Source organism: Pseudopipra pipra, chromosome 4 (genome assembly GCF_036250125.1).
Source record: "Pseudopipra pipra isolate bDixPip1 chromosome 4, bDixPip1.hap1, whole genome shotgun sequence".
NCBI classification, from domain to species: domain Eukaryota; kingdom Metazoa; phylum Chordata; class Aves; order Passeriformes; family Pipridae; genus Pseudopipra; species Pseudopipra pipra.
In genome coordinates this window covers 70,112,515-70,137,448 of record NC_087552.1, presented here as the reverse complement: position 1 = coordinate 70,137,448, position 24,934 = coordinate 70,112,515, and the positions used below count along the sequence as shown (strand labels likewise).

General features: G+C 61.8%; 4 protein-coding genes and 1 long non-coding RNA gene across 5 annotated transcripts; all 5 read left to right on the top strand.

Annotated features, from left to right (window-relative positions):
- Positions 1 to 1,350: 1,350 nt before the first annotated feature.
- Positions 1,351 to 3,006, top strand: LOC135413889 (inositol 1,4,5-trisphosphate receptor-interacting protein-like 1). The gene is made up of 2 exons (XM_064654010.1): positions 1,351 to 2,735; positions 2,792 to 3,006. The coding sequence occupies exon 1, from the start codon at positions 1,356 to 1,358 to the stop codon at positions 2,691 to 2,693; it is 1,338 nt and encodes a 445-aa protein (XP_064510080.1). The 5' UTR covers positions 1,351 to 1,355; the 3' UTR covers positions 2,694 to 2,735; positions 2,792 to 3,006.
- Positions 3,007 to 3,735: 729 nt separating this feature from the next.
- Positions 3,736 to 5,391, top strand: LOC135413888 (inositol 1,4,5-trisphosphate receptor-interacting protein-like 1). The gene is made up of 2 exons (XM_064654009.1): positions 3,736 to 5,120; positions 5,177 to 5,391. The coding sequence occupies exon 1, from the start codon at positions 3,741 to 3,743 to the stop codon at positions 5,076 to 5,078; it is 1,338 nt and encodes a 445-aa protein (XP_064510079.1). The 5' UTR covers positions 3,736 to 3,740; the 3' UTR covers positions 5,079 to 5,120; positions 5,177 to 5,391.
- A 743-nt stretch (positions 5,392 to 6,134) lies between these two features.
- On the top strand, positions 6,135 to 7,757 carry LOC135413887 (inositol 1,4,5-trisphosphate receptor-interacting protein-like 1). Its single transcript, XM_064654008.1, has 2 exons — positions 6,135 to 7,505; positions 7,562 to 7,757. Exon 1 carries the CDS (start codon positions 6,297 to 6,299, stop codon positions 7,461 to 7,463), a length of 1,167 nt encoding a protein of 388 aa, XP_064510078.1. The 5' UTR covers positions 6,135 to 6,296; the 3' UTR covers positions 7,464 to 7,505; positions 7,562 to 7,757.
- A 1,026-nt stretch (positions 7,758 to 8,783) lies between these two features.
- Positions 8,784 to 10,142, top strand: LOC135413886 (inositol 1,4,5-trisphosphate receptor-interacting protein-like 1). The gene is made up of 2 exons (XM_064654007.1): positions 8,784 to 9,890; positions 9,947 to 10,142. The coding sequence occupies exon 1, from the start codon at positions 8,913 to 8,915 to the stop codon at positions 9,846 to 9,848; it is 936 nt and encodes a 311-aa protein (XP_064510077.1). The 5' UTR covers positions 8,784 to 8,912; the 3' UTR covers positions 9,849 to 9,890; positions 9,947 to 10,142.
- Positions 10,143 to 14,367: 4,225 nt separating this feature from the next.
- On the top strand, positions 14,368 to 14,935 carry LOC135413885 (uncharacterized). The gene is made up of 2 exons (XR_010430465.1): positions 14,368 to 14,664; positions 14,721 to 14,935. It is a non-coding gene; the product is annotated as an uncharacterized LOC135413885 (long non-coding RNA).
- The last annotated feature ends 9,999 nt before the right edge of the window (positions 14,936 to 24,934 follow it).

The window sequence follows — 24,934 nt, the reverse complement described above, 5'->3', positions numbered from 1 at the left end:
GTGCCAGAGAGGTGCTCCAACATCCGGGTGGTGCTGGAGTGCTCGTGCTCCAGCACGACGGGGGAGACGTCGTGCTTTGTCCACCCCACGCACGACGCTCAGCCCTCGCGCCTGCTCCGCACCCTCTGCACAGACTCCCACTTGGAGGTGGAGAAAGTCGCCGGCTGGGTGCAGGACTTGGTGGAAGCAGCCTGGGAGCGTTTGCCCCAGTGGCATGACTGGAAGCTCCAGCTGCTGCCCTCCTCCCGCTCCTGCAGGCTCCTGCTGACCGGCCCCTGCCAGGTGCAGCTCTGCGCTGAGCTGCTCTTGGCGCTGCGGCAGGGCCGGCCAGGCAACTTCCTGGTGCTGGAATAGGCACCTGCAGCTCTCCCACCTGCTGCTTTAGTCTGGGCTAGAGTTAGAGTAGGATAGGGTAGGATAGAGTAGGATAGAGTAGGATAAGAGTAGAGTAGGATAGATTAAGAATGGGGTTAGATTTTCCAAGGGCGGGTTTAGGCTGGGGTAGAGTTAGGCTAAGATAGGTAGGATAGGCCTCCCTCTTCTGCATCTACTCCACATGGGGTTGTATTTTGCTCCCTTTCTGCTTCCAACTTGAAAATAAAGAGAAAGGCTGAGCAGAGATTGCCCAGTGTCAAGGCCTCTTCTGTTTCTCGTACTGCCGGGCTGGGGCTGGGGCTGGCGCTGGGGCTGCCTGGGGAGTTGTCTCTCTTCTTTCTCTCTTTCTCTCCCTCGCCTCGTGAATTCGTCCCTTGCCTTCTCTCTTCCCTTGCACCCTTTTTCCCCCATCTGTGCCGGAGCCGTGAGCCGAGCGCTCAGCCACGGCAAGCTGTGTTTCTCCAGCTGTGTGCTGGACACTTGGTTGCGAAGCATCACGTGAGAAACAGTATCCAAAGCTTTATTGAAATGCCCAAGGATTTGACAGGAAGCCAAGTGGCCGGAGCTGTGCTGGTGCTGCGGTGCCACTCGTCAGAGTCAGGTGGAGGCCCAGCCGGCGGGGCAACGTCCCGTGCAGAGGTTCTGCAGCTCTGCACCTGTGTCCTCATGGTCACAGGCTTGTCCTGCCAAGGCTGACCGTGGGAGTGGCTGGGGCTGCCCACTTTGGCAAGAGACCCCCAGGGAGCTCCTGCCCGCTGGCTTTGGAATTGGGGTGCTGATGGCCGGAAGCAAGTGCTGCTGAGGGGAGGGGTGTGAAGGCGGGGGCTCGTTGGCTGCGTGGCTCGGGTGTCTCTGGCGGCTGTGACATCACGGAGGACAGGTCACAATGGGAGCTGTCCCTAAGGACAACAGCGGGCAGCCCCAGGGCAGTTGGACTTGGGCGATCAGTGAGTGCAGATGCAGGGGGAAGGCTGGGATGGATGGGGGGTGGGGATGATGCCCGGGGGGGGGGTTGTAGCCCCGAGCGAAAGCTGAGCCCCTCCCAGCAGGGCCCAGTTGCGCCCCTGGGGCCTGGTACACAGCTGCTCAGGGCTCTCTGTGGTGGCCGGTGCCAAAGAGGCTTTGGGGATGGGCCGGCCGCCCCTGGCTCCATGGGATGCTGTGATGTGGCAGGGCTGGGGTCTCGGGAGGCTCTGCTGGGGTGTCTCTTGCCTTTTGCCGGGGCACAGCCCAGCCAGGGACTGACAAGGAGGCTCCGGGCTGGGGCAGGATGGGCCCTGTGCTGTCTGCAGCCAGGCGCTGCCTTCCCTTCAAGCCTCGATGCCTGTGCTCCCTCCCACCCCAAGCCACTGAGGAAACTTGTCTCCCATCTCCTGCAGGCCATGGACTCAGCACTTGTGCTCCTCCTGGCTGTGCTGGCCGTCCTGCCCAAGCCGACCCACGATCGCCCGAGCGATGCAGTCGCTCTGGAGCGGATGAAGAGACGGCAGATGTTTCTCGAGGAGAAGATGAGCGAGCTGTGGGAGGAAATGGAGTGGAGGAGGGCCCTGGAAAAAGTTCCACTCCTGTGGATCTTGCAGCACTGGCTCTTCTGGGTGGCTGCAGCGGCTGTGCTCTGCTGGCTGGCCTGGCGCCGTCAGCGGGACAGCTGGCGAGGAGAGGAGGAAGAAGAGCTGGGCGCAGCAGCCGGGGCCGTCAGGCCTTTCCCAGAGCTCAGCCGGTCACCGCTGCAGGAACTGCCCTACATGGGCCGCACCCTGAAGAAGCTGGTGCGGGACCTGCTGGAGGTGTGCCAGGTGCTCTCCCAGAACACCTTCATGCCAGAGCTGCACCCGGCCACCCAGAAGCAGGGCACCATGGAGTCCTGGAGTGACCTGGGGCACCAGGTCATCTACCAGCTGGTCGTCTTCCTGAGGCCACCCCCCAGGCACTCTTTCCAGCTGCAGCCGCCCGCCGGCAAGAATGTGCCAGAGAGGTGCTCCAACATCCGGGTGGTGCTGGAGTGCTCGTGCTCCAGCACGACGGGGGAGACGTCGTGCTTTGTCCACCCCACGCACGACGCTCAGCCCTCGCGCCTGCTCCGCACCCTCTGCACAGACTCCCACTTGGAGGTGGAGAAAGTCGCCGGCTGGGTGCAGGACTTGGTGGAAGCAGCCTGGGAGCGTTTGCCCCAGTGGCATGACTGGAAGCTCCAGCTGCTGCCCTCCTCCCGCTCCTGCAGGCTCCTGCTGACCGGCCCCTGCCAGGTGCAGCTCTGCGCTGAGCTGCTCTTGGCGCTGCGGCAGGGCCGGCCAGGCAACTTCCTGGTGCTGGAATAGGCACCTGCAGCTCTCCCACCTGCTGCTTTAGTCTGGGCTAGAGTTAGAGTAGGATAGGGTAGGATAGAGTAGGATAGAGTAGGATAAGAGTAGAGTAGGATAGGGTAGGATAGAGTAGGATAGAGTAGGATAAGAGTAGAGTAGGATAGATTAAGAATGGGGTTAGATTTTCCAAGGGCGGGTTTAGGCTGGGGTAGAGTTAGGCTAAGATAGGTAGGATAGGCCTCCCTCTTCTGCATCTACTCCACATGGGGTTGTATTTTGCTCCCTTTCTGCTTCCAACTTGAAAATAAAGAGAAAGGTTGAGCAGAGATTGCCCAGTGTCAAGGCCTCTTCTGTTTCTCGTACTGCCGGGCTGGGGCTGGGGCTGGCGCTGGGGCTGCCTGGGGAGTTGTCTCTCTTCTTTCTCTCTTTCTCTCCCTCGCCTCGTGAATTCGTCCCTTGCCTTCTCTCTTCCCTTGCACCCTTTTTCCCCCATCTGTGCTGGAGCCGTGAGCCGAGCGCTCAGCCACGGCAAGCTGTGTTTCTCCAGCTGTGTGCTGGACACTTGGTTGCGAAGCATCACGTGAGAAACAGTATCCAAAGCTTTATTGAAATGCCCAAGGATTTGACAGGAAGCCAAGTGGCCGGAGCTGTGCTGGTGCTGCGGTGCCACTCGTCAGAGTCAGGTGGAGGCCCAGCCGGCGGGGCAACGTCCCGTGCAGAGGTTCTGCAGCTCTGCACCTGTGTCCTCATGGTCACAGGCTTGTCCTGCCAAGGCTGACCGTGGGAGTGGCTGGGGCTGCCCACTTTGGCAAGAGACCCCCAGGGAGCTCCTGCCCGCTGGCTTTGGAATTGGGGTGCTGATGGCCGGAAGCAAGTGCTGCTGAGGGGAGGGGTGTGAAGGCGGGGGCTCGTTGGCTGCGTGGCTCGGGTGTCTCTGGCGGCTGTGACATCACGGAGGACAGGTCACAATGGGAGCTGTCCCTAAGGACAACAGCGGGCAGCCCCAGGGCAGTTGGACTTGGGCGATCAGTGAGTGCAGATGCAGGGGGAAGGCTGGGATGGATGGGGGGTGGGGATGATGCCCGGGGGGGGGGTTGTAGCCCCGAGCGAAAGCTGAGCCCCTCCCAGCAGGGCCCAGTTGCGCCCCTGGGGCCTGGTACACAGCTGCTCAGGGCTCTCTGTGGTGGCCGGTGCCAAAGAGGCTTTGGGGATGGGCCGGCCGCCCCTGGCTCCATGGGATGCTGTGATGTGGCAGGGCTGGGGTCTCGGGAGGCTCTGCTGGGGTGTCTCTTGCCTTTTGCCGGGGCACAGCCCAGCCAGGGACTGACAAGGAGGCTCCGGGCTGGGGCAGGATGGGCCCTGTGCTGTCTGCAGCCAGGCGCTGCCTTCCCTTCAAGCCTCGATGCCTGTGCTCCCTCCCACCCCAAGCCACTGAGGAAACTTGTCTCCCATCTCCTGCAGGCCATGGACTCAGCACTTGTGCTCCTCCTGGCTGTGCTGGCCGTCCTGCCCAAGCCGACCCACGATCGCCCGAGCGATGCAGTCGCTCTGGAGCGGATGAAGAGACGGCAGATGTTTCTCGAGGAGAAGATGAGCGAGCTGTGGGAGGAAATGGAGTGGAGGAGGGCCCTGGAAAAAGTTCCACTCCTGTGGATCTTGCAGCACTGGCTCTTCTGGGTGGCTGCAGCGGCTGTGCTCTGCTGGCTGGCCTGGCGCCGTCAGCGGGACAGCTGGCGAGGAGAGGAGGAAGAAGAGCTGGGCGCAGCAGCCGGGGCCGTCAGGCCTTTCCCAGAGCTCAGCCGGTCACCGCTGCAGGAACTGCCCTACATGGGCCGCACCCTGAAGAAGCTGGTGCGGGACCTGCTGGAGGTGTGCCAGGTGCTCTCCCAGAACACCTTCATGCCAGAGCTGCACCCGGCCACCCAGAAGCAGGGCACCATGGAGTCCTGGAGTGACCTGGGGCACCAGGTCATCTACCAGCTGGTCGTCTTCCTGAGGCCACCCCCCAGGCACTCTTTCCAGCTGCAGCCGCCCGCCGGCAAGAATGTGCCAGAGAGGTGCTCCAACATCCGGGTGGTGCTGGAGTGCTCGTGCTCCAGCACGACGGGGGAGACGTCGTGCTTTGTCCACCCCACGCACGACGCTCAGCCCTCGCGCCTGCTCCGCACCCTCTGCACAGACTCCCACTTGGAGGTGGAGAAAGTCGCCGGCTGGGTGCAGGACTTGGTGGAAGCAGCCTGGGAGCGTTTGCCCCAGTGGCATGACTGGAAGCTCCAGCTGCTGCCCTCCTCCCGCTCCTGCAGGCTCCTGCTGACCGGCCCCTGCCAGGTGCAGCTCTGCGCTGAGCTGCTCTTGGCGCTGCGGCAGGGCCGGCCAGGCAACTTCCTGGTGCTGGAATAGGCACCTGCAGCTCTCCCACCTGCTGCTTTAGTCTGGGCTAGAGTTAGAGTAGGATAGGGTAGGATAGAGTAGGATAGAGTAGGATAAGAGTAGAGTAGGATAGGGTAGGATAGAGTAGGATAGAGTAGGATAAGAGTAGAGTAGGATAGATTAAGAATGGGGTTAGATTTTCCAAGGGCGGGTTTAGGCTGGGGTAGAGTTAGGCTAAGATAGGTAGGATAGGCCTCCCTCTTCTGCATCTACTCCACATGGGGTTGTATTTTGCTCCCTTTCTGCTTCCAACTTGAAAATAAAGAGAAAGGTTGAGCAGAGATTGCCCAGTGTCAAGGCCTCTTCTGTTTCTCGTACTGCCGGGCTGGGGCTGGGGCTGGCGCTGGGGCTGCCTGGGGAGTTGTCTCTCTTCTTTCTCTCTTTCTCTCCCTCGCCTCGTGAATTCGTCCCTTGCCTTCTCTCTTCCCTTGCACCCTTTTTCCCCCATCTGTGCCGGAGCCGTGAGCCGAGCGCTCAGCCACGGCAAGCTGTGTTTCTCCAGCTGTGTGCTGGACACTTGGTTGCGAAGCATCACGTGAGAAACAGTATCCAAAGCTTTATTGAAATGCCCAAGGATTTGACAGGAAGCCAAGTGGCCGGAGCTGTGCTGGTGCTGCGGTGCCACTCGTCAGAGTCAGGTGGAGGCCCAGCCGGCGGGGCAACGTCCCGTGCAGAGGTTCTGCAGCTCTGCACCTGTGTCCTCATGGTCACAGGCTTGTCCTGCCAAGGCTGACCGTGGGAGTGGCTGGGGCTGCCCACTTTGGCAAGAGACCCCCAGGGAGCTCCTGCCCGCTGGCTTTGGAATTGGGGTGCTGATGGCCGGAAGCAAGTGCTGCTGAGGGGAGGGGTGTGAAGGCGGGGGCTCGTTGGCTGCGTGGCTCGGGTGTCTCTGGCGGCTGTGACATCACGGAGGACAGGTCACAATGGGAGCTGTCCCTAAGGACAACAGCGGGCAGCCCCAGGGCAGTTGGACTTGGGCGATCAGTGAGTGCAGATGCAGGGGGAAGGCTGGGATGGATGGGGGGTGGGGATGATGCCCGGGGGGGGGGTTGTAGCCCCGAGCGAAAGCTGAGCCCCTCCCAGCAGGGCCCAGTTGCGCCCCTGGGGCCTGGTACACAGCTGCTCAGGGCTCTCTGTGGTGGCCGGTGCCAAAGAGGCTTTGGGGATGGGCCGGCCGCCCCTGGCTCCATGGGATGCTGTGATGTGGCAGGGCTGGGGTCTCGGGAGGCTCTGCTGGGGTGTCTCTTGCCTTTTGCCGGGGCACAGCCCAGCCAGGGACTGACAAGGAGGCTCCGGGCTGGGGCAGGATGGGCCCTGTGCTGTCTGCAGCCAGGCGCTGCCTTCCCTTCAAGCCTCGATGCCTGTGCTCCCTCCCACCCCAAGCCACTGAGGAAACTTGTCTCCCATCTCCTGCAGGCCATGGACTCAGCACTTGTGCTCCTCCTGGCTGTGCTGGCCGTCCTGCCCAAGCCGACCCACGATCGCCCGAGCGATGCAGTCGCTCTGGAGCGGATGAAGAGACGGCAGATGTTTCTCGAGGAGAAGATGAGCGAGCTGTGGGAGGAAATGGAGTGGAGGAGGGCCCTGGAAAAAGTTCCACTCCTGTGGATCTTGCAGCACTGGCTCTTCTGGGTGGCTGCAGCGGCTGTGCTCTGCTGGCTGGCCTGGCGCCGTCAGCGGGACAGCTGGCGAGGAGAGGAGGAAGAAGAGCTCGGCGCAGCAGCCGGGGCCGTCAGGCCTTTCCCAGAGCTCAGCCGGTCACCGCTGCAGGAACTGCCCTACATGGGCCGCACCCTGAAGAAGCTGGTGCGGGACCTGCTGGAGGTGTGCCAGGTGCTCTCCCAGAACACCTTCATGCCAGAGCTGCACCCGGCCACCCAGAAGCAGGGCACCATGGAGTCCTGGAGTGACCTGGGGCACCAGGTCATCTACCAGCTGGTCGTCTTCCTGAGGCCACCCCCCAGGCACTCTTTCCAGCTGCAGCCGCCCGCCGGCAAGAATGTGCCAGAGAGGTGCTCCAACATCCGGGTGGTGCTGGAGTGCTCGTGCTCCAGCACGACGGGGGAGACGTCGTGCTTTGTCCACCCCACGCACGACGCTCAGCCCTCGCGCCTGCTCCGCACCCTCTGCACAGACTCCCACTTGGAGGTGGAGAAAGTCGCCGGCTGGGTGCAGGACTTGGTGGAAGCAGCCTGGGAGCGTTTGCCCCAGTGGCATGACTGGAAGCTCCAGCTGCTGCCCTCCTCCCGCTCCTGCAGGCTCCTGCTGACCGGCCCCTGCCAGGTGCAGCTCTGCGCTGAGCTGCTCTTGGCGCTGCGGCAGGGCCGGCCAGGCAACTTCCTGGTGCTGGAATAGGCACCTGCAGCTCTCCCACCTGCTGCTTTAGTCTGGGCTAGAGTTAGAGTAGGATAGGGTAGGATAGAGTAGGATAGAGTAGGATAAGAGTAGAGTAGGATAGGGTAGGATAGAGTAGGATAGAGTAGGATAAGAGTAGAGTAGGATAGATTAAGAATGGGGTTAGATTTTCCAAGGGCGGGTTTAGGCTGGGGTAGAGTTAGGCTAAGATAGGTAGGATAGGCCTCCCTCTTCTGCATCTACTCCACATGGGGTTGTATTTTGCTCCCTTTCTGCTTCCAACTTGAAAATAAAGAGAAAGGCTGAGCAGAGATTGCCCAGTGTCAAGGCCTCTTCTGTTTCTCGTACTGCCGGGCTGGGGCTGGGGCTGGCGCTGGGGCTGCCTGGGGAGTTGTCTCTCTTCTTTCTCTCTTTCTCTCCCTCGCCTCGTGAATTCGTCCCTTGCCTTCTCTCTTCCCTTGCACCCTTTTTCCCCCATCTGTGCCGGAGCCGTGAGCCGAGCGCTCAGCCACGGCAAGCTGTGTTTCTCCAGCTGTGTGCTGGACACTTGGTTGCGAAGCATCACGTGAGAAACAGTATCCAAAGCTTTATTGAAATGCCCAAGGATTTGACAGGAAGCCAAGTGGCCGGAGCTGTGCTGGTGCTGCGGTGCCACTCGTCAGAGTCAGGTGGAGGCCCAGCCGGCGGGGCAACGTCCCGTGCAGAGGTTCTGCAGCTCTGCACCTGTGTCCTCATGGTCACAGGCTTGTCCTGCCAAGGCTGACCGTGGGAGTGGCTGGGGCTGCCCACTTTGGCAAGAGACCCCCAGGGAGCTCCTGCCCGCTGGCTTTGGAATTGGGGTGCTGATGGCCGGAAGCAAGTGCTGCTGAGGGGAGGGGTGTGAAGGCGGGGGCTCGTTGGCTGCGTGGCTCGGGTGTCTCTGGCGGCTGTGACATCACGGAGGACAGGTCACAATGGGAGCTGTCCCTAAGGACAACAGCGGGCAGCCCCAGGGCAGTTGGACTTGGGCGATCAGTGAGTGCAGATGCAGGGGGAAGGCTGGGATGGATGGGGGGTGGGGATGATGCCCGGGGGGGGGGTTGTAGCCCCGAGCGAAAGCTGAGCCCCTCCCAGCAGGGCCCAGTTGCGCCCCTGGGGCCTGGTACACAGCTGCTCAGGGCTCTCTGTGGTGGCCGGTGCCAAAGAGGCTTTGGGGATGGGCCGGCCGCCCCTGGCTCCATGGGATGCTGTGATGTGGCAGGGCTGGGGTCTCGGGAGGCTCTGCTGGGGTGTCTCTTGCCTTTTGCCGGGGCACAGCCCAGTCAGGGACTGACAAGGAGGCTCCGGGCTGGGGCAGGATGGGCCCTGTGCTGTCTGCAGCCAGGCGCTGCCTTCCCTTCAAGCCTCGATGCCTGTGCTCCCTCCCACCCCAAGCCACTGAGGAAACTTGTCTCCCATCTCCTGCAGGCCATGGACTCAGCACTTGTGCTCCTCCTGGCTGTGCTGGCCGTCCTGCCCAAGCCGACCCACGATCGCCCGAGCGATGCAGTCGCTCTGGAGCGGATGAAGAGACGGCAGATGTTTCTCGAGGAGAAGATGAGCGAGCTGTGGGAGGAAATGGAGTGGAGGAGGGCCCTGGAAAAAGTTCCACTCCTGTGGATCTTGCAGCACTGGCTCTTCTGGGTGGCTGCAGCGGCTGTGCTCTGCTGGCTGGCCTGGCGCCGTCAGCGGGACAGCTGGCGAGGAGAGGAGGAAGAAGAGCTGGGCGCAGCAGCCGGGGCCGTCAGGCCTTTCCCAGAGCTCAGCCGGTCACCGCTGCAGGAACTGCCCTACATGGGCCGCACCCTGAAGAAGCTGGTGCGGGACCTGCTGGAGGTGTGCCAGGTGCTCTCCCAGAACACCTTCATGCCAGAGCTGCACCCGGCCACCCAGAAGCAGGGCACCATGGAGTCCTGGAGTGACCTGGGGCACCAGGTCATCTACCAGCTGGTCGTCTTCCTGAGGCCACCCCCCAGGCACTCTTTCCAGCTGCAGCCGCCCGCCGGCAAGAATGTGCCAGAGAGGTGCTCCAACATCCGGGTGGTGCTGGAGTGCTCGTGCTCCAGCACGACGGGGGAGACGTCGTGCTTTGTCCACCCCACGCACGACGCTCAGCCCTCGCGCCTGCTCCGCACCCTCTGCACAGACTCCCACTTGGAGGTGGAGAAAGTCGCCGGCTGGGTGCAGGACTTGGTGGAAGCAGCCTGGGAGCGTTTGCCCCAGTGGCATGACTGGAAGCTCCAGCTGCTGCCCTCCTCCCGCTCCTGCAGGCTCCTGCTGACCGGCCCCTGCCAGGTGCAGCTCTGCGCTGAGCTGCTCTTGGCGCTGCGGCAGGGCCGGCCAGGCAACTTCCTGGTGCTGGAATAGGCACCTGCAGCTCTCCCACCTGCTGCTTTAGTCTGGGCTAGAGTTAGAGTAGGATAGGGTAGGATAGAGTAGGATAGAGTAGGATAAGAGTAGAGTAGGATAGGGTAGGATAGAGTAGGATAGAGTAGGATAAGAGTAGAGTAGGATAGATTAAGAATGGGGTTAGATTTTCCAAGGGCGGGTTTAGGCTGGGGTAGAGTTAGGCTAAGATAGGTAGGATAGGCCTCCCTCTTCTGCATCTACTCCACATGGGGTTGTATTTTGCTCCCTTTCTGCTTCCAACTTGAAAATAAAGAGAAAGGCTGAGCAGAGATTGCCCAGTGTCAAGGCCTCTTCTGTTTCTCGTACTGCCGGGCTGGGGCTGGGGCTGGCGCTGGGGCTGCCTGGGGAGTTGTCTCTCTTCTTTCTCTCTTTCTCTCCCTCGCCTCGTGAATTCGTCCCTTGCCTTCTCTCTTCCCTTGCACCCTTTTTCCCCCATCTGTGCCGGAGCCGTGAGCCGAGCGCTCAGCCACGGCAAGCTGTGTTTCTCCAGCTGTGTGCTGGACACTTGGTTGCGAAGCATCACGTGAGAAACAGTATCCAAAGCTTTATTGAAATGCCCAAGGATTTGACAGGAAGCCAAGTGGCCGGAGCTGTGCTGGTGCTGCGGTGCCACTCGTCAGAGTCAGGTGGAGGCCCAGCCGGCGGGGCAACGTCCCGTGCAGAGGTTCTGCAGCTCTGCACCTGTGTCCTCATGGTCACAGGCTTGTCCTGCCAAGGCTGACCGTGGGAGTGGCTGGGGCTGCCCACTTTGGCAAGAGACCCCCAGGGAGCTCCTGCCCGCTGGCTTTGGAATTGGGGTGCTGATGGCCGGAAGCAAGTGCTGCTGAGGGGAGGGGTGTGAAGGCGGGGGCTCGTTGGCTGCGTGGCTCGGGTGTCTCTGGCGGCTGTGACATCACGGAGGACAGGTCACAATGGGAGCTGTCCCTAAGGACAACAGCGGGCAGCCCCAGGGCAGTTGGACTTGGGCGATCAGTGAGTGCAGATGCAGGGGGAAGGCTGGGATGGATGGGGGGTGGGGATGATGCCCGGGGGGGGGGTTGTAGCCCCGAGCGAAAGCTGAGCCCCTCCCAGCAGGGCCCAGTTGCGCCCCTGGGGCCTGGTACACAGCTGCTCAGGGCTCTCTGTGGTGGCCGGTGCCAAAGAGGCTTTGGGGATGGGCCGGCCGCCCCTGGCTCCATGGGATGCTGTGATGTGGCAGGGCTGGGGTCTCGGGAGGCTCTGCTGGGGTGTCTCTTGCCTTTTGCCGGGGCACAGCCCAGCCAGGGACTGACAAGGAGGCTCCGGGCTGGGGCAGGATGGGCCCTGTGCTGTCTGCAGCCAGGCGCTGCCTTCCCTTCAAGCCTCGATGCCTGTGCTCCCTCCCACCCCAAGCCACTGAGGAAACTTGTCTCCCATCTCCTGCAGGCCATGGACTCAGCACTTGTGCTCCTCCTGGCTGTGCTGGCCGTCCTGCCCAAGCCGACCCACGATCGCCCGAGCGATGCAGTCGCTCTGGAGCGGATGAAGAGACGGCAGATGTTTCTCGAGGAGAAGATGAGCGAGCTGTGGGAGGAAATGGAGTGGAGGAGGGCCCTGGAAAAAGTTCCACTCCTGTGGATCTTGCAGCACTGGCTCTTCTGGGTGGCTGCAGCGGCTGTGCTCTGCTGGCTGGCCTGGCGCCGTCAGCGGGACAGCTGGCGAGGAGAGGAGGAAGAAGAGCTCGGCGCAGCAGCCGGGGCCGTCAGGCCTTTCCCAGAGCTCAGCCGGTCACCGCTGCAGGAACTGCCCTACATGGGCCGCACCCTGAAGAAGCTGGTGCGGGACCTGCTGGAGGTGTGCCAGGTGCTCTCCCAGAACACCTTCATGCCAGAGCTGCACCCGGCCACCCAGAAGCAGGGCACCATGGAGTCCTGGAGTGACCTGGGGCACCAGGTCATCTACCAGCTGGTCGTCTTCCTGAGGCCACCCCCCAGGCACTCTTTCCAGCTGCAGCCGCCCGCCGGCAAGAATGTGCCAGAGAGGTGCTCCAACATCCGGGTGGTGCTGGAGTGCTCGTGCTCCATCACGACGGGGGAGACGTCGTGCTTTGTCCACCCCACGCACGACGCTCAGCCCTCGCGCCTGCTCCGCACCCTCTGCACAGACTCCCACTTGGAGGTGGAGAAAGTTGCCGGCTGGGTGCAGGACTTGGTGGAAGCAGCCTGGGAGCGTTTGCCCAGTGGCATGACTGGAAGCTCCAGCTGCTGCCCTCCTCCCGCTCCTGCAGGCTCCTGCTGACCGGGCCCCTGCCAGGTGCAGCTCTGCGCTGAGCTGCTCTTGGCGCTGCGGCAGGGCCGGCCAGGCAACTTCCTGGTGCTGGAATAGGCACCTGCAGCTCTCCCACCTGCTGCTTTAGTCTGGGCTAGAGTTAGAGTAGGATAGGGTAGGATAGAGTAGGATAGAGTAGGATAAGAGTAGAGTAGGATTAGGGTAGGATAGAGTAGGATAGAGTAGGATAAGAGTAGAGTAGGATAGATTAAGAATGGGGTTAGATTTTCCAAGGGCGGGTTTAGGCTGGGGTAGAGGTTAGGCTAAGATAGGTAGGATAGGCCTCCCTCTTCTGCATCTACTCCACATGGGTTGTATTTTGCTCCCTTTCTGCTTCCAACTTGAAAATAAAGAGAAAGGTTGAGCAGAGATTGCCCAGTGTCAAGGCCTCTTCTGTTTCTCGTACTGCCGGGCTGGGGCTGGGGCTGGCGCTGGGGCTGCCTGGGGAGTTGTCTCTCTTCTTCTCTCTTTCTCTCCCTCGCCTCGTGAATTCGTCCCTTGCCTTCTCTCTTCCCTTGCACCCTTTTTCCCCCATCTGTGCCGGAGCCGTGAGCCGAGCGCTCAGCCACGGCAAGCTGTGTTTCTCCAGCTGTGTGCTGGACACTTGGTTGCGAAGCATCACGTGAGAAACAGTATCCAAAGCATTATTGAAATGCCCAAGGATTTGACAGGAAGCCAAGTGGCCGGAGCTGTGCTGGTGCTGCGGTGCCACTCGTCAGAGTCAGGTGGAGGCCCAGCCGGCGGGGCAACGTCCCGTGCAGAGGTTCTGCAGCTCTGCACCTGTGTCCTCATGGTCACAGGCTTGTCCTGCCAAGGCTGACCGTGGGGAGTGGCTGGGGCTGCCCACTTTGGCAAGAGACCCCCAGGGAGCTCCTGCCCGCTGGCTTTGGAATTGGGGTGCTGATGGCCGGAAGCAAGTGCTGCTGAGGGGAGGGGTGTGAAGGCGGGGGCTCGTTGGCTGCGTGGCTCGGGTGTCTCTGGCGGCTGTGACATCACGGAGGGACAGGTCACAATGGGAGCTGTCCCTAAGGACAACAGCGGGCAGCCCCAGGGCAGTTGGACTTGGGCGATCAGTGAGTGCAGATGCAGGGGGAAGGCTGGGATGGATGGGGGGTGGGGATGATGCCCGGGGGGGGGGTTGTAGCCCGAGCGAAAGCTGAGCCCCTCCCAGCAGGGCCCAGTTGCGCCCCTGGGGCCTGGTACACAGCTGCTCAGGGCTCTCTGTGGTGGCCGGTGCCAAAGAGGCTTTGGGGATGGGCCGGCCGCCCCTGGCTCCATGGGATGCTGTGATGTGGCAGGGCTGGGGTCTCGGGAGGCTCTGCTGGGGTGTCTCTTGCCTTTTGCCGGGGCACAGCCCAGCCAGGGACTGACAAGGAGGCTCCGGGCTGGGGCAGGATGGGCCCTGTGCTGTCTGCAGCCAGGCGCTGCCTTCCCTTCAAGCCTCGATGCCTGTGCTCCCTCCCACCCCAAGCCACTGAGGAAACTTGCCTCCCATCTCCTGCAGGCCATGGACTCAGCACTTGTGCTCCTCCTGGCTGTGCTGGCCGTCCTGCCCAAGCCGACCCACGATCGCCCGAGCGATGCAGTCGCTCTGGAGCGGATGAAGAGACGGCAGATGTTTCTCGAGGAGAAGATGAGCGAGCTGTGGGAGGAAATGGAGTGGAGGAGGGCCCTGGAAAAAGTTCCACTCCTGTGGATCTTGCAGCATCTGGCTCTTCTGGGTGGCTGCAGCGGCTGTGCTCTGCTGGCTGGCCTGGCGCCGTCAGCGGGACAGCTGGCGAGGAGAGGAGGAAGAAGAGCTGGGCGCAGCAGCCGGGGCCGTCAGGCCTTTCCCAGAGCTCAGCCGGTCACCGCTGCAGGAACTGCCCTACATGGGCCGCACCCTGAAGAAGCTGGTGCGGGACCTGCTGGAGGTGTGCCAGGTGCTCTCCCAGAACACCTTCATGCCAGAGCTGCACCCGGCCACCCAGAAGCAGGGCACCATGGAGTCCTGGAGTGACCTGGGGCACCAGGTCATCTACCAGCTGGTCGTCTTCCTGAGGCCACCCCCCAGGCACTCTTTCCAGCTGCAGCCGCCCGCCGGCAAGAATGTGCCAGAGAGGTGCTCCAACATCCGGGTTGGTGCTGGAGTGCTCGTGCTCCAGCACGACGGGGGAGACGTCGTGCTTTGTCCACCCCCACGCACGACGCTCAGCCCTCGCGCCTGCTCCGCACCCTCTGCACAGACTCCCACTTGGAGGTGGAGAAAGTCGCCGGCTGGGTGCAGGACTTGGTGGAAGCAGCCTGGGAGCGTTTGCCCCAGTGGCATGACTGGAAGCTCCAGCTGCTGCCCTCCTCCCGCTCCTGCAGGCTCCTGCTGACCGGCCCCTGCCAGGTGCAGCTCTGCGCTGAGCTGCTCTTGGCGCTGCGGCAGGGCCGGCCAGGCAACTTCCTGGTGCTGGAATAGGCACCTGCAGCTCTCCCACCTGCTGCTTTAGTCTGGGCTAGAGTTAGAGTAGGATAGGGTAGGATAGAGTAGGATAGAGTAGGATAAGAGTAGAGTAGGATAGGGTAGGATAGAGTAGGATAGAGTAGGATAAGAGTAGAGTAGGATAGATTAAGAATGGGGTTAGATTTTCCAAGGGCGGGTTTAGGCTGGGGTAGAGTTAGGCTAAGATAGGTAGGATAGGCCTCCCTCTTCTGCATCTACTCCACATGGGGTTGTATTTTGCTCCCTTTCTGCTTCCAACTTGAAAATAAAGAGAAAGGTTGAGCAGAGATTGCCCAGTGTCAAGGCCTCTTCTGTTTCTTGTACTGCCGGGCTGGGGCTGGGGCTGGCGCTGGGGCTGCCTGGGGAGTTGTCTCTCTTCTTTCTCTCTTTCTCTCCTCGCCTCGTGAATTCGTCCCTTGCCTTCTCTCTTCCCTTGCACCCTTTTTCCCCCATCTGTGCCGGAGCCGTGAGCCGAGCGCTCAGCCACGGGCAAGCTGTGTTTCTCCAGCTGTGTGCTGGACACTTGGTTGCGAAGCATCACGTGAGAAACAGTATCCAAAGCTTTATTGAAATGCCCAAGGATTTGACAGGAGCCAAGTGGCCGGAGCGTGCTGGTGCTGCGGTGCCACTCGTCAGAGTCAGGTGGAGGCCCAGCCGGCGGGGCAACGTCCCGTGCAGAGGTTCTGCAGCTCTGCACCTGTGTCCTCATGGTCACAGGCTTGTCCTGCCAAGGCTGACCGTGGGAGTGGCTGGGGCTGCCCACTTTGGCAAGAGACCCCCAGGGAGCTCCTGCCCGCTGGCTTTGGAATTGGGGTGCTGATGGCCGGAAGCAAGTGCTGCTGAGGGGAGGGGTGTGAAGGCGGGGGCTCGTTGCTGCGTGGCTCGGGTGTCTCTGGCGGCTGTGACATCACGGAGGACAGGTCACAATGGGAGCTGTCCCTAAGGACAACAGCGGGCAGCCCCAGGGCAGTTGGACTTGGGCGATCAGTGAGTGCAGATGCAGGGGGAAGGCTGGGATGGATGGGGGGTGGGGATGATGCCCGGGGGGGGGGTTGTAGCCCCGAGCGAAAGCTGAGCCCCTCCCAGCAGGCCCAGTTGCGCCCCTGGGGCCTGGTACACAGCTGCTCAGGGCTCTCTGTGGTGGCCGGTGCCAAAGAGGCTTTGGGGATGGGCCGGCCGCCCCTGGCTCCATGGGATGCTGTGATGTGGCAGGGCTGGGGTCTCGGGAGGCTCTGCTGGGGTGTCTCTTGCCTTTTGCCGGGGCACAGCCCAGCCAGGGACTGACAAGGAGGCTCCGGGCTGGGGCAGGATGGGCCCTGTGCTGTCTGCAGCCAGGCGCTGCCTTCCCTTCAAGCCTCGATGCCTGTGCTCCCTCCCACCCCAAGCCACTGAGGAAACTTGTCTCCCATCTCCTGCAGGCCATGGACTCAGCACTTGTGCTCCTCCTGGCTGTGCTGGCCGTCCTGCCCAAGCCGACCCACGATCGCCCGAGCGATGCAGTCGCTCTGGAGCGGATGAAGAGACGGCAGATGTTTCTCGAGGAGAAGATGAGCGAGCTGTGGGAGGAAATGGAGTGGAGGAGGGCCCTGGAAAAAGTTCCACTCCTGTGGATCTTGCAGCACTGGCTCTTCTGGGTGGCTGCAGCGGCTGTGCTCTGCTGGCTGGCCTGGCGCCGTCAGCGGGACAGCTGGCGAGGAGAGGAGGAAGAAGAGCTCGGCGCAGCAGCCGGGGCCGTCAGGCCTTTCCCAGAGCTTAGCCGGTCACCGCTGCAGGAACTGCCCTACATGGGCCGCACCCTGAAGAAGCTGGTGCGGGACCTGCTGGAGGTGTGCCAGGTGCTCTCCCAGAACACCTTCATGCCAGAGCTGCACCCGGCCACCCAGAAGCAGGGCACCATGGAGTCCTGGAGTGACCTGGGGCACCAGGTCATCTACCAGCTGGTCGTCTTCCTGAGGCCACCCCCCAGGCACTCTTTCCAGCTGCAGCCGCCCGCCGGCAAGAATGTGCCAGAGAGGTGCTCCAACATCCGGGTGGTGCTGGAGTGCTCGTGCTCCAGCACGACGGGGGAGACGTCGTGCTTTGTCCACCCCACGCACGACGCTCAGCCCTCGCGCCTGCTCCGCACCCTCTGCACAGACTCCCACTTGGAGGTGGAGAAAGTTGCCGGCTGGGTGCAGGACTTGGTGGAAGCAGCCTGGGAGCGTTTGCCCCAGTGGCATGACTGGAAGCTCCAGCTGCTGCCCTCCTCCCGCTCCTGCAGGCTCCTGCTGACCGGCCCCTGCAGGTGCAGCTCTGCGCTGAGCTGCTCTTGGCGCTGCGGCAGGGCCGGCCAGGCAACTTCCTGGTGCTGGAATAGGCACCTGCAGCTCTCCCACCTGCTGCTTTAGTCTGGGCTAGAGTTAGAGTAGGATAGGGTAGGATAGAGTAGGATAGAGTAGGATAAGAGTAGAGTAGGATAGGGTAGGATAGAGTAGGATAGAGTAGGATAAGAGTAGAGTAGGATAGATTAAGAATGGGGTTAGATTTTCCAAGGGCGGGTTAGGCTGGGGTAGAGTTAGGCTAAGATAGGTAGGATAGGCCTCCCTCTTCTGCATCTACTCCACATGGGGTTGTATTTTGCTCCCTTTCTGCTTCCAACTTGAAAATAAAGAGAAAGGTTGAGCAGAGATTGCCCAGTGTCAAGGCCTCTTCTGTTTCTCGTACTGCCGGGCTGGGGCTGGGGCTGGCGCTGGGGCTGCCTGGGGAGTTGTCTCTCTTCTTTCTCTCTTTCTCTCCCTCGCCTCGTGAATTCGTCCCTTGCCTTCTCTCTTCCCTTGCACCCTTTTTCCCCCATCTGTGCCGGAGCCGTGAGCCGAGCGCTCAGCCACGGCAAGCTGTGTTTCTCCAGCTGTGTGCTGGACACTTGGTTGCGAAGCATCACGTGAGAAACAGTATCCAAAGCTTTATTGAAATGCCCAAGGATTTGACAGGAAGCCAAGTGGCCGGAGCTGTGCTGGTGCTGCGGTGCCACTCGTCAGAGTCAGGTGGAGCCCAGCCGGCGGGCAATGTCCCGTGCAGAGGTTCTGCAGCTCTGCACCTGTGTCCTCATGGTCACAGGCTTGTCCTGCCAAGGCTGACCGTGGGAGTGGCTGGGGCTGCCCACTTTGGCAAGAGACCCCCAGGGAGCTCCTGCCCGCTGGCTTTGGAATTGGGGTGCTGATGGCCGGAAGCAAGTGCTGCTGAGGGAGGGGTGTGAAGGCGGGGGCTCGTTGGCTGCGTGGCTCGGGTGTCTCTGGCGGCTGTGACATCACGGAGGACAGGTCACAATGGGAGCTGTCCCTAAGGACAACAGCGGGCAGCCCAGGGCAGTTGGACTTGGGCGATCAGTGAGTGCAGATGCAGGGGGAAGGCTGGGATGGATGGGGGGTGGGGATGATGCCCGGGGGGGGGGTTGTAGCCCCGAGCGAAAGCTGAGCCCCTCCCAGCAGGGCCCAGTTGCGCCCCTGGGGCCTGGTACACAGCTGCTCAGGGCTCTCTGTGGTGGCCGGTGCCAAAGAGGCTTTGGGGATGGGCCGGCCGCCCCTGGCTCCATGGGATGCTGTGATGTGGCAGGGCTGGGGTCTCGGGAGGCTCTGCTGGGGTGTCTCTTGCCTTTTGCCGGGGCACAGCCCAGCCAGGGACTGACAAGGAGGCTCCGGGCTGGGGCAGGATGGGCCCTGTGCTGTCTGCAGCCAGGCGCTGCCTTCCCTTCAAGCCTCGATGCCTGTGCTCCCTCCCACCCCAAGCCACTGAGGAAACTTGTCTCCCATCTCCTGCAGGCCATGGACTCAGCACTTGTGCTCCTCCTGGCTGTGCTGGCCGTCCTGCCCAAGCCGACCCACGATCGCCCGAGCGATGCAGTCGCTCTGGAGCGGATGAAGAGACGGCAGATGTTTCTCGAGGAGAAGATGAGCGAGCTGTGGGAGGAAATGGAGTGGAGGAGGGCCCTGGAAAAAGTTCCACTCCTGTGGATCTTGCAGCACTGCTCTTCTGGGTGGCTGCAGCGGCTGTGCTCTGCTGGCTGGCCTGGCGCCGTCAGCGGGACAGCTGGCGAGGAGAGGAGGAAGAAGAGCTGGGCGCAGCAGCCGGGGCCGTCAGGCCTTTCCCAGAGCTCAGCCGGTCACCGCTGCAGGAACTGCCCTACATGGGCCGCACCCTGAAGAAGCTGGTGCGGGACCTGCTGGAGGTGTGCCAGGTGCTCTCCCAGAACACCTTCATGCCAGAGCTGCACCCGGCCACCCAGAAGCAGGGCACCATGGAGTCCTGGAGTGACCTGGGGCACCAGGTCATCTACCAGCTGGTCGTCTTCCTGAGGCCACCCCCAGGCACTCTTTCCAGCTGCAGCCGCCCGCCGGCAAGAATGTGCCAGAGAGGTGCTCCAACATCCGGGGTGGTGCTGAGTGCTCGTGCTCCAGCACGACGGGGAGACGTCGTGCTTTGTCCCACCCCACGCACGACGCTCAGCCTCGCGCCTGCTCCGCACCCTCTGCACGGACTCCCACTTGGAGGTGGAGAAAGTTGCCGGCTGGGTGCAGGACTTGGTGGAAGCAACCTGGGAGCGTTTGCCCCAGTGGCATGACTGGAAGCTCCAGCTGCTGCCCTCCTCCGCTCCTGCAGGCTCCTGCTGACCGGCCCCTGCCAGGTGCAGCTCTGGCGCTGAGCTGCTCTTGGCGCTGCGGCAGGCCGGCCAGGCAACTTCCTGGTGCTGGAATACGGCACCTGCAGCTCTCCCACCTGCTGCTTTAGTCTGGGCTAGAGTTAGAGTAGGATAGGGTAGGATAGAGTAGGATAGAGTAGGATAAGAGTAGAGTAGGATAGGGTAGGATAGAGTAGGATAGAGTAGGATAAGAGTAGAGTAGGATAGATTAAGAATGGGGTTAGATTTTCCAAGGGCGGGTTTAGGCTGGGGTAGAGTTAGGCTAAGATAGGTAGGATAGGCCTCCCTCTTCTGCATCTACTCCACATGGGGTTGTGTTTTGCTCCCTTTCTGCTTCCAACTTGAAAATAAAGAGAAAGGTTGAGCAGAGATTGCCCAGTGTCAAGGCCTCTTCTGTTTCTCGTACTGCCGGGCTGGGGCTGGGGCTGGCGCTGGGCTGCCTGGGGAGTTGTCTCTCTTCTTTCTCTCTTTCTCTCCCTCGCCTCGTGAATTCGTCCTTGCCTTCTCTCTTCCCTTGCACCCTTTTTCCCCCATCTGTGCCGGAGCCGTGAGCCGAGCGCTCAGCCACGGCAAGCTGTGTTTCTCCAGCTGTGTGCTGGACACTTGGTTGCGAAGCATCACGTGAGAAACAGTATCCAAAGCTTTATTGAAATGCCCAAGGATTTGACAGGAAGCCAAGTGGCCGGAGCTGTGCTGGTGCTGCGGTGCCACTCGTCAGAGTCAGGTGGAGGCCCAGCCGGCGGGGCAACGTCCCGTGCAGAGGTTCTGCAGCTCTGCACCTGTGTCCTCATGGTCTCAGGCTTGTCCTGCCAAGGCTGACCGTGGGAGTGGCTGGGGCTGCCCACTTTGGCAAGAGACCCCCCAGGGAGCTCCTGCCCGCTGGCTTTGGAATTGGGGTGCTGATGGCCGGAAGCAAGTGCTGCTGAGGGGAGGGGTGTGAAGGCGGGGGCTCGTTGGCTGCGTGGCTCGGTGTCTCTGGCGGCTGTGACATCACGGAGGACAGGTCACAATGGAGCTGTCCCTAAGGACAACAGCGGGCAGCCCCAGGGCAGTTGGACTTGGGCGATCAGTGAGTGCAGATGCAGGGGGAAGGCTGGGATGGATGGGGGGTGGGGATGATGCCCGGGGGGGGGGTTGTAGCCCCGAGCGAAAGCTGAGCCCCTCCCAGCAGGGCCCAGTTGCGCCCCTGGGGCCTGGTACACAGCTGCTCAGGGCTCTCTGTGGTGGCCGGTGCCAAAGAGGCTTTGGGGATGGGCCGGCCGCCCCTGGCTCCATGGGATGCTGTGATGTGGCAGGGCTGGGGTCTCGGGAGGCTCTGCTGGGGTGTCTCTTGCCTTTTGCCGGGGCACAGCCCAGCCAGGGACTGACAAGGAGGCTCCGGGCTGGGGCAGGATGGGCCCTGTGCTGTCTGCAGCCAGGCGCTGCCTTCCCTTCAAGCCTCGATGCCTGTGCTCCCTCCCACCCCAAGCCACTGAGGAAACTTGTCTCCCATCTCCTGCAGGCCATGGACTCAGCACTTGTGCTCCTCCTGGCTGTGCTGGCCGTCCTGCCCAAGCCGACCCACGATCGCCCGAGCGATGCAGTCGCTCTGGAGCGGATGAAGAGACGGCAGATGTTTCTCGAGGAGAAGATGAGCAAGCTGTGGGAGGAAATGGAGTGGAGGAGGGCCCTGGAAAAAGTTCCACTCCTGTGGATCTTGCAGCACTGGCTCTTCTGGGTGGCTGCAGCGGCTGTGCTCTGCTGGCTGGCCTGGCGCCGTCAGCGGACAGCTGGCGAGGAGAGGAGGAAGAAGAGCTGGGCGCAGCAGCCGGGGGCCGTCAGCCTTTCCCAGAGCTCAGCCGGTCACCGCTGCAGGAACTGCCCTACATGGGCCGCACCCTGAAGAAGCTGGTGCGGGACCTGCTGGAGGTGTGCCAGGTGCTCTCCCCAGAACACCTTCATGCCAGAGCTGCACCCCGGCCACCCAGAAGCAGGGCACCATGGAGTCCTGGAGTGACCTGGGGCACCAGGTCATCTACCAGCTGGTCGTCTTCCTGAGGCCACCCCCCAGGCACTCTTTCCAGCTGCAGCCGCCCGCCGGCAAGAATGTGCCAGAGAGGTGCTCCAACATCCGGGTGGTGCTGGAGTGCTCGTGCTCCAGCACGACGGGGGGAGACGTCGTGCTTTGTCCACCCCACGCACGACGCTCAGCCCTCGCGCCTGCTCCGCACCCTCTGCACGGACTCCCACTTGGAGGTGGAGAAAGTCGCCGGCTGGGTGCAGGACTTGGTGGAAGCAGCCTGGGAGCGTTTGCCCCATGGCATGACTGGAAGCTCCAGCTGCTGCCCTCCTCCCGCTCCTGCAGGCTCCTGCTGACCGGCCCCTGCCAGGTGCAGCTCTGCGCTGAGCTGCTCTTGGCGCTGCGGCAGGGCCGGCCAGCAACTTCCTGGTGCTGGAATAGGCACCTGCAGCTCTCCCACCTGCTGCTTTAGTCTGGGCTAGAGTTAGAGTAGGATAGGGTAGGATAGAGTAGGATAGAGTAGGATAAGAGTAGAGTAGGATAGGGTAGGATAGAGTAGGATAGAGTAGGATAAGAGTAGAGTAGGATAGATTAAGAATGGGGTTAGATTTTCCAAGGGCGGGTTTAGGCTGGGGTAGAGTTAGGCTAAGATAGGTAGGATAGGCCTCCCTCTTCTGCATCTACTCCACATGGGGTTGTGTTTTGCTCCCTTTCTGCTTCCAACTTGAAAATAAAGAGAAAGGTTGAGCAGAGATTGCCCAGTGTCACGGCCTTCTTTCTAGTTTCTCGTACTGCCGGGCTGGGGCTGGGGCTGGCGCTGGGGCTGCCTGGGGAGTTGTCTCTCTTCTTTCTCTCTTTCTCTCCCTCGCCTCGTGAATTTCGTCCCTTGCCTTCTCTCTTCCCTTGCACCCTTTTTCCCCCATCTGTGCCGGAGCCGTGAGCCGAGCGCTCAGCACGGCAAGCTGTGTTTCTCCAGCTGTGTGCTGGACACTTGTTGCGAAGCATCACGTGAGAAACAGTATCCAAAGCTTTATTGAAATGCCCAAGGATTTGACAGGAAGCCAAGTGGCCGGAGCTGTGCTGGTGCTGCGGTGCCACTCGTCAGAGTCAGGTGGAGGCCCAGCCGGCGGGGCAACGTCCCGTGCAGAGGTTCTGCAGCTCTGCACCTGTGTCCTCATGGTCACAGGCTTGTCCTGCCAAGGCTGACCGTGGGAGTGGCTGGGGCTGCCCCACTTTGGCAAGAGACCCCCCAGGGAGCTCCTGCCCGCTGGCTTTGGAATTGGGGTGCTGATGGCCGGAAGCAAGTGCTGCTGAGGGGAGGGGTGTGAAGGCGGGGGCTCGTTGGCTGCGTGGCTCGGGTGTCTCTGGCGGCTGTGACATCACGGAGGACAGGTCACAATGGGAGCTGTCCCTAAGGACAACAGCGGGCAGCCCCAGGGCAGTTGGACTTGGGCGATCAGTGAGTGCAGATGCAGGGGGAAGGCTGGGATGGATGGGGGGGTGGGGATGATGCCCGGGGGGGGGGTTGTAGCCCCGAGCGAAAGCTGAGCCCCTCCCAGCAGGGCCCAGTTGCGCCCCTGGGGCCTGGTACAACAGCTGCTCAGGGCTCTCTGTGGTGGCCGGTGCCAAAGAGCTTTGGGGATGGGCCGGCCGCCCCTGGCTCCATGGGATGCTGTGATGTGGCAGGGCTGGGGTCTCGGGAGGCTCTGCTGGGGTGTCTCTTGCTTTTGCCGGGGCACAGCCCAGCCAGGGACTGACAAGGAGGCTCCGGGCTGGGGCAGGATGGGCCCTGTGCTGTCTGCAGCCAGGCGCTGCCTTCCCTTCAAGCCTCGATGCCTGTGCTCCCTCCCACCCCAAGCCACTGAGGAAACTTGTCTCCCATCTCCTGCAGGCCATGGACTCAGCACTTGTGCTCCTCCTGGCTGTGCTGGCCGTCCTGCCCAAGCCGACCCACGATCGCCCGAGCGATGCAGTCGCTCTGGAGCGGATGAAGAGACGGCAGATGTTTCTCGAGGAGAAGATGAGCAAGCTGTGGGAGGAAATGGAGTGGAGGAGGGCCCTGGAAAAAGTTCCACTCCTGTGGATCTTGCAGCACTGGCTCTTCTGGGTGGCTGCAGCGGCTGTGCTCTGCTGGCTGCCTGGCGCCGTCAGCGGGACAGCTGGCGAGGAGAGGAGGAAGGAAGAGCTGGGCGCAGCAGCCGGGGCCGTCAGGCCTTTCCCCAGAGCTCAGCCGGTCACCGCTGCAGGAACTGCCCTACATGGGCCGCACCCTGAAGAAGCTGGTGCGGGACCTGCTGGAGGTGTGCCAGGTGCTCTCCCAGAACACCTTCATGCCAGAGCTGCACCCGGCCACCCAGAAGCAGGGCACCATGGAGTCCTGGAGTGACCTGGGGCACCAGGTCATCTACCAGCTGGTCGTCTTCCTGAGGCCACCCCCCAGGCACTCTTTCCAGCTGCAGCCGCCCGCCGGCAAGAATGTGCCAGAGAGGTGCTCCAACATCCGGGTGGTGCTGGAGTGCTCGTGCTCCAGCACGACGGGGGAGACGTCGTGCTTTGTCCACCCCACGCACGACGCTCAGGCCCTCGCGCCTGCTCCGCACCCTCTGCACGGACTCCCACTTGGAGGTGGAGAAAGTCGCCGGCTGGGTGCAGTGACTTGGTGGAAGCAGCCTGGGAGCGTTTGCCCCAGTGGCATGACTGGAAGCTTCCAGCTGTGCTTCTCCCAGCTCTCCTCCCGCTCCTGCAGGCTCCTGCTGACCGGCCCCTGCCAGGTGCAGCTCTGCGCTGAGCTGCTCTTGGCGCTGCGGCAGGGCCGGCCAGGCAACTTCCTGGTGCTGGAATAGGCACCTGCAGCTCTCCCACCTGCTGCTTTAGTCTGGGGCTAGAGTTAGAGTAGGATAGGGTAGGATAGAGTAGGATAGAGTAGGATAAGAGTAGAGTAGGATAGGGTAGGATAGAGTAGGATAGAGTAGGATAAGAGTAGAGTAGGATAGATTAAGAATGGGGTTAGATTTTCCAAGGGCGGGTTTAGGCTGGGGTAGAGTTAGGCTAAGATAGGTAGGATAGGCCTCCCTCTTCTGCATCTACTCCACATGGGGTTGTGTTTTGCTCCCTTTCTGCTTCCAACTTGAAAATAAAGAGAAAGGTTGAGCAGAGATTGCCCAGTGTCAAGGCCTCTTCTGTTTCTCGTACTGCCGGGCTGGGGCTGGGGCTGGCGCTGGGGCTGCCTGGGGAGTTGTCTCTCTTCTTTCTCTCTTTCTCTCCCTCGCCTCGTGAATTCGTCCCTTGCCTTCTCTCTTCCCTTGCACCCTTTTTCCCCCATCTGTGCCGGAGCCGTGAGCCGAGCGCTCAGCCACGGCAAGCTGGGTTTCTCCAGCTGTGTGCTGGACACTTGGTTGCGAAGCATCACGTGAGAAACAGTATCCAAAGCTTTATTGAAATGCCCAAGGATTTGACAGGGAAGCCAAGTGGCCGGAGCTGTGCTGGTGCTGCGGTGCCACTCGTCAGAGTCAGGTGAGGCCCAGCCGGCGGGGCAACGTCCCGTGCAGAGGTTCTGCAGCTCTGCACCTGTGTCCTCATGGTCACAGGCTTGTCCTGCCAAGGCTGACCGTGGA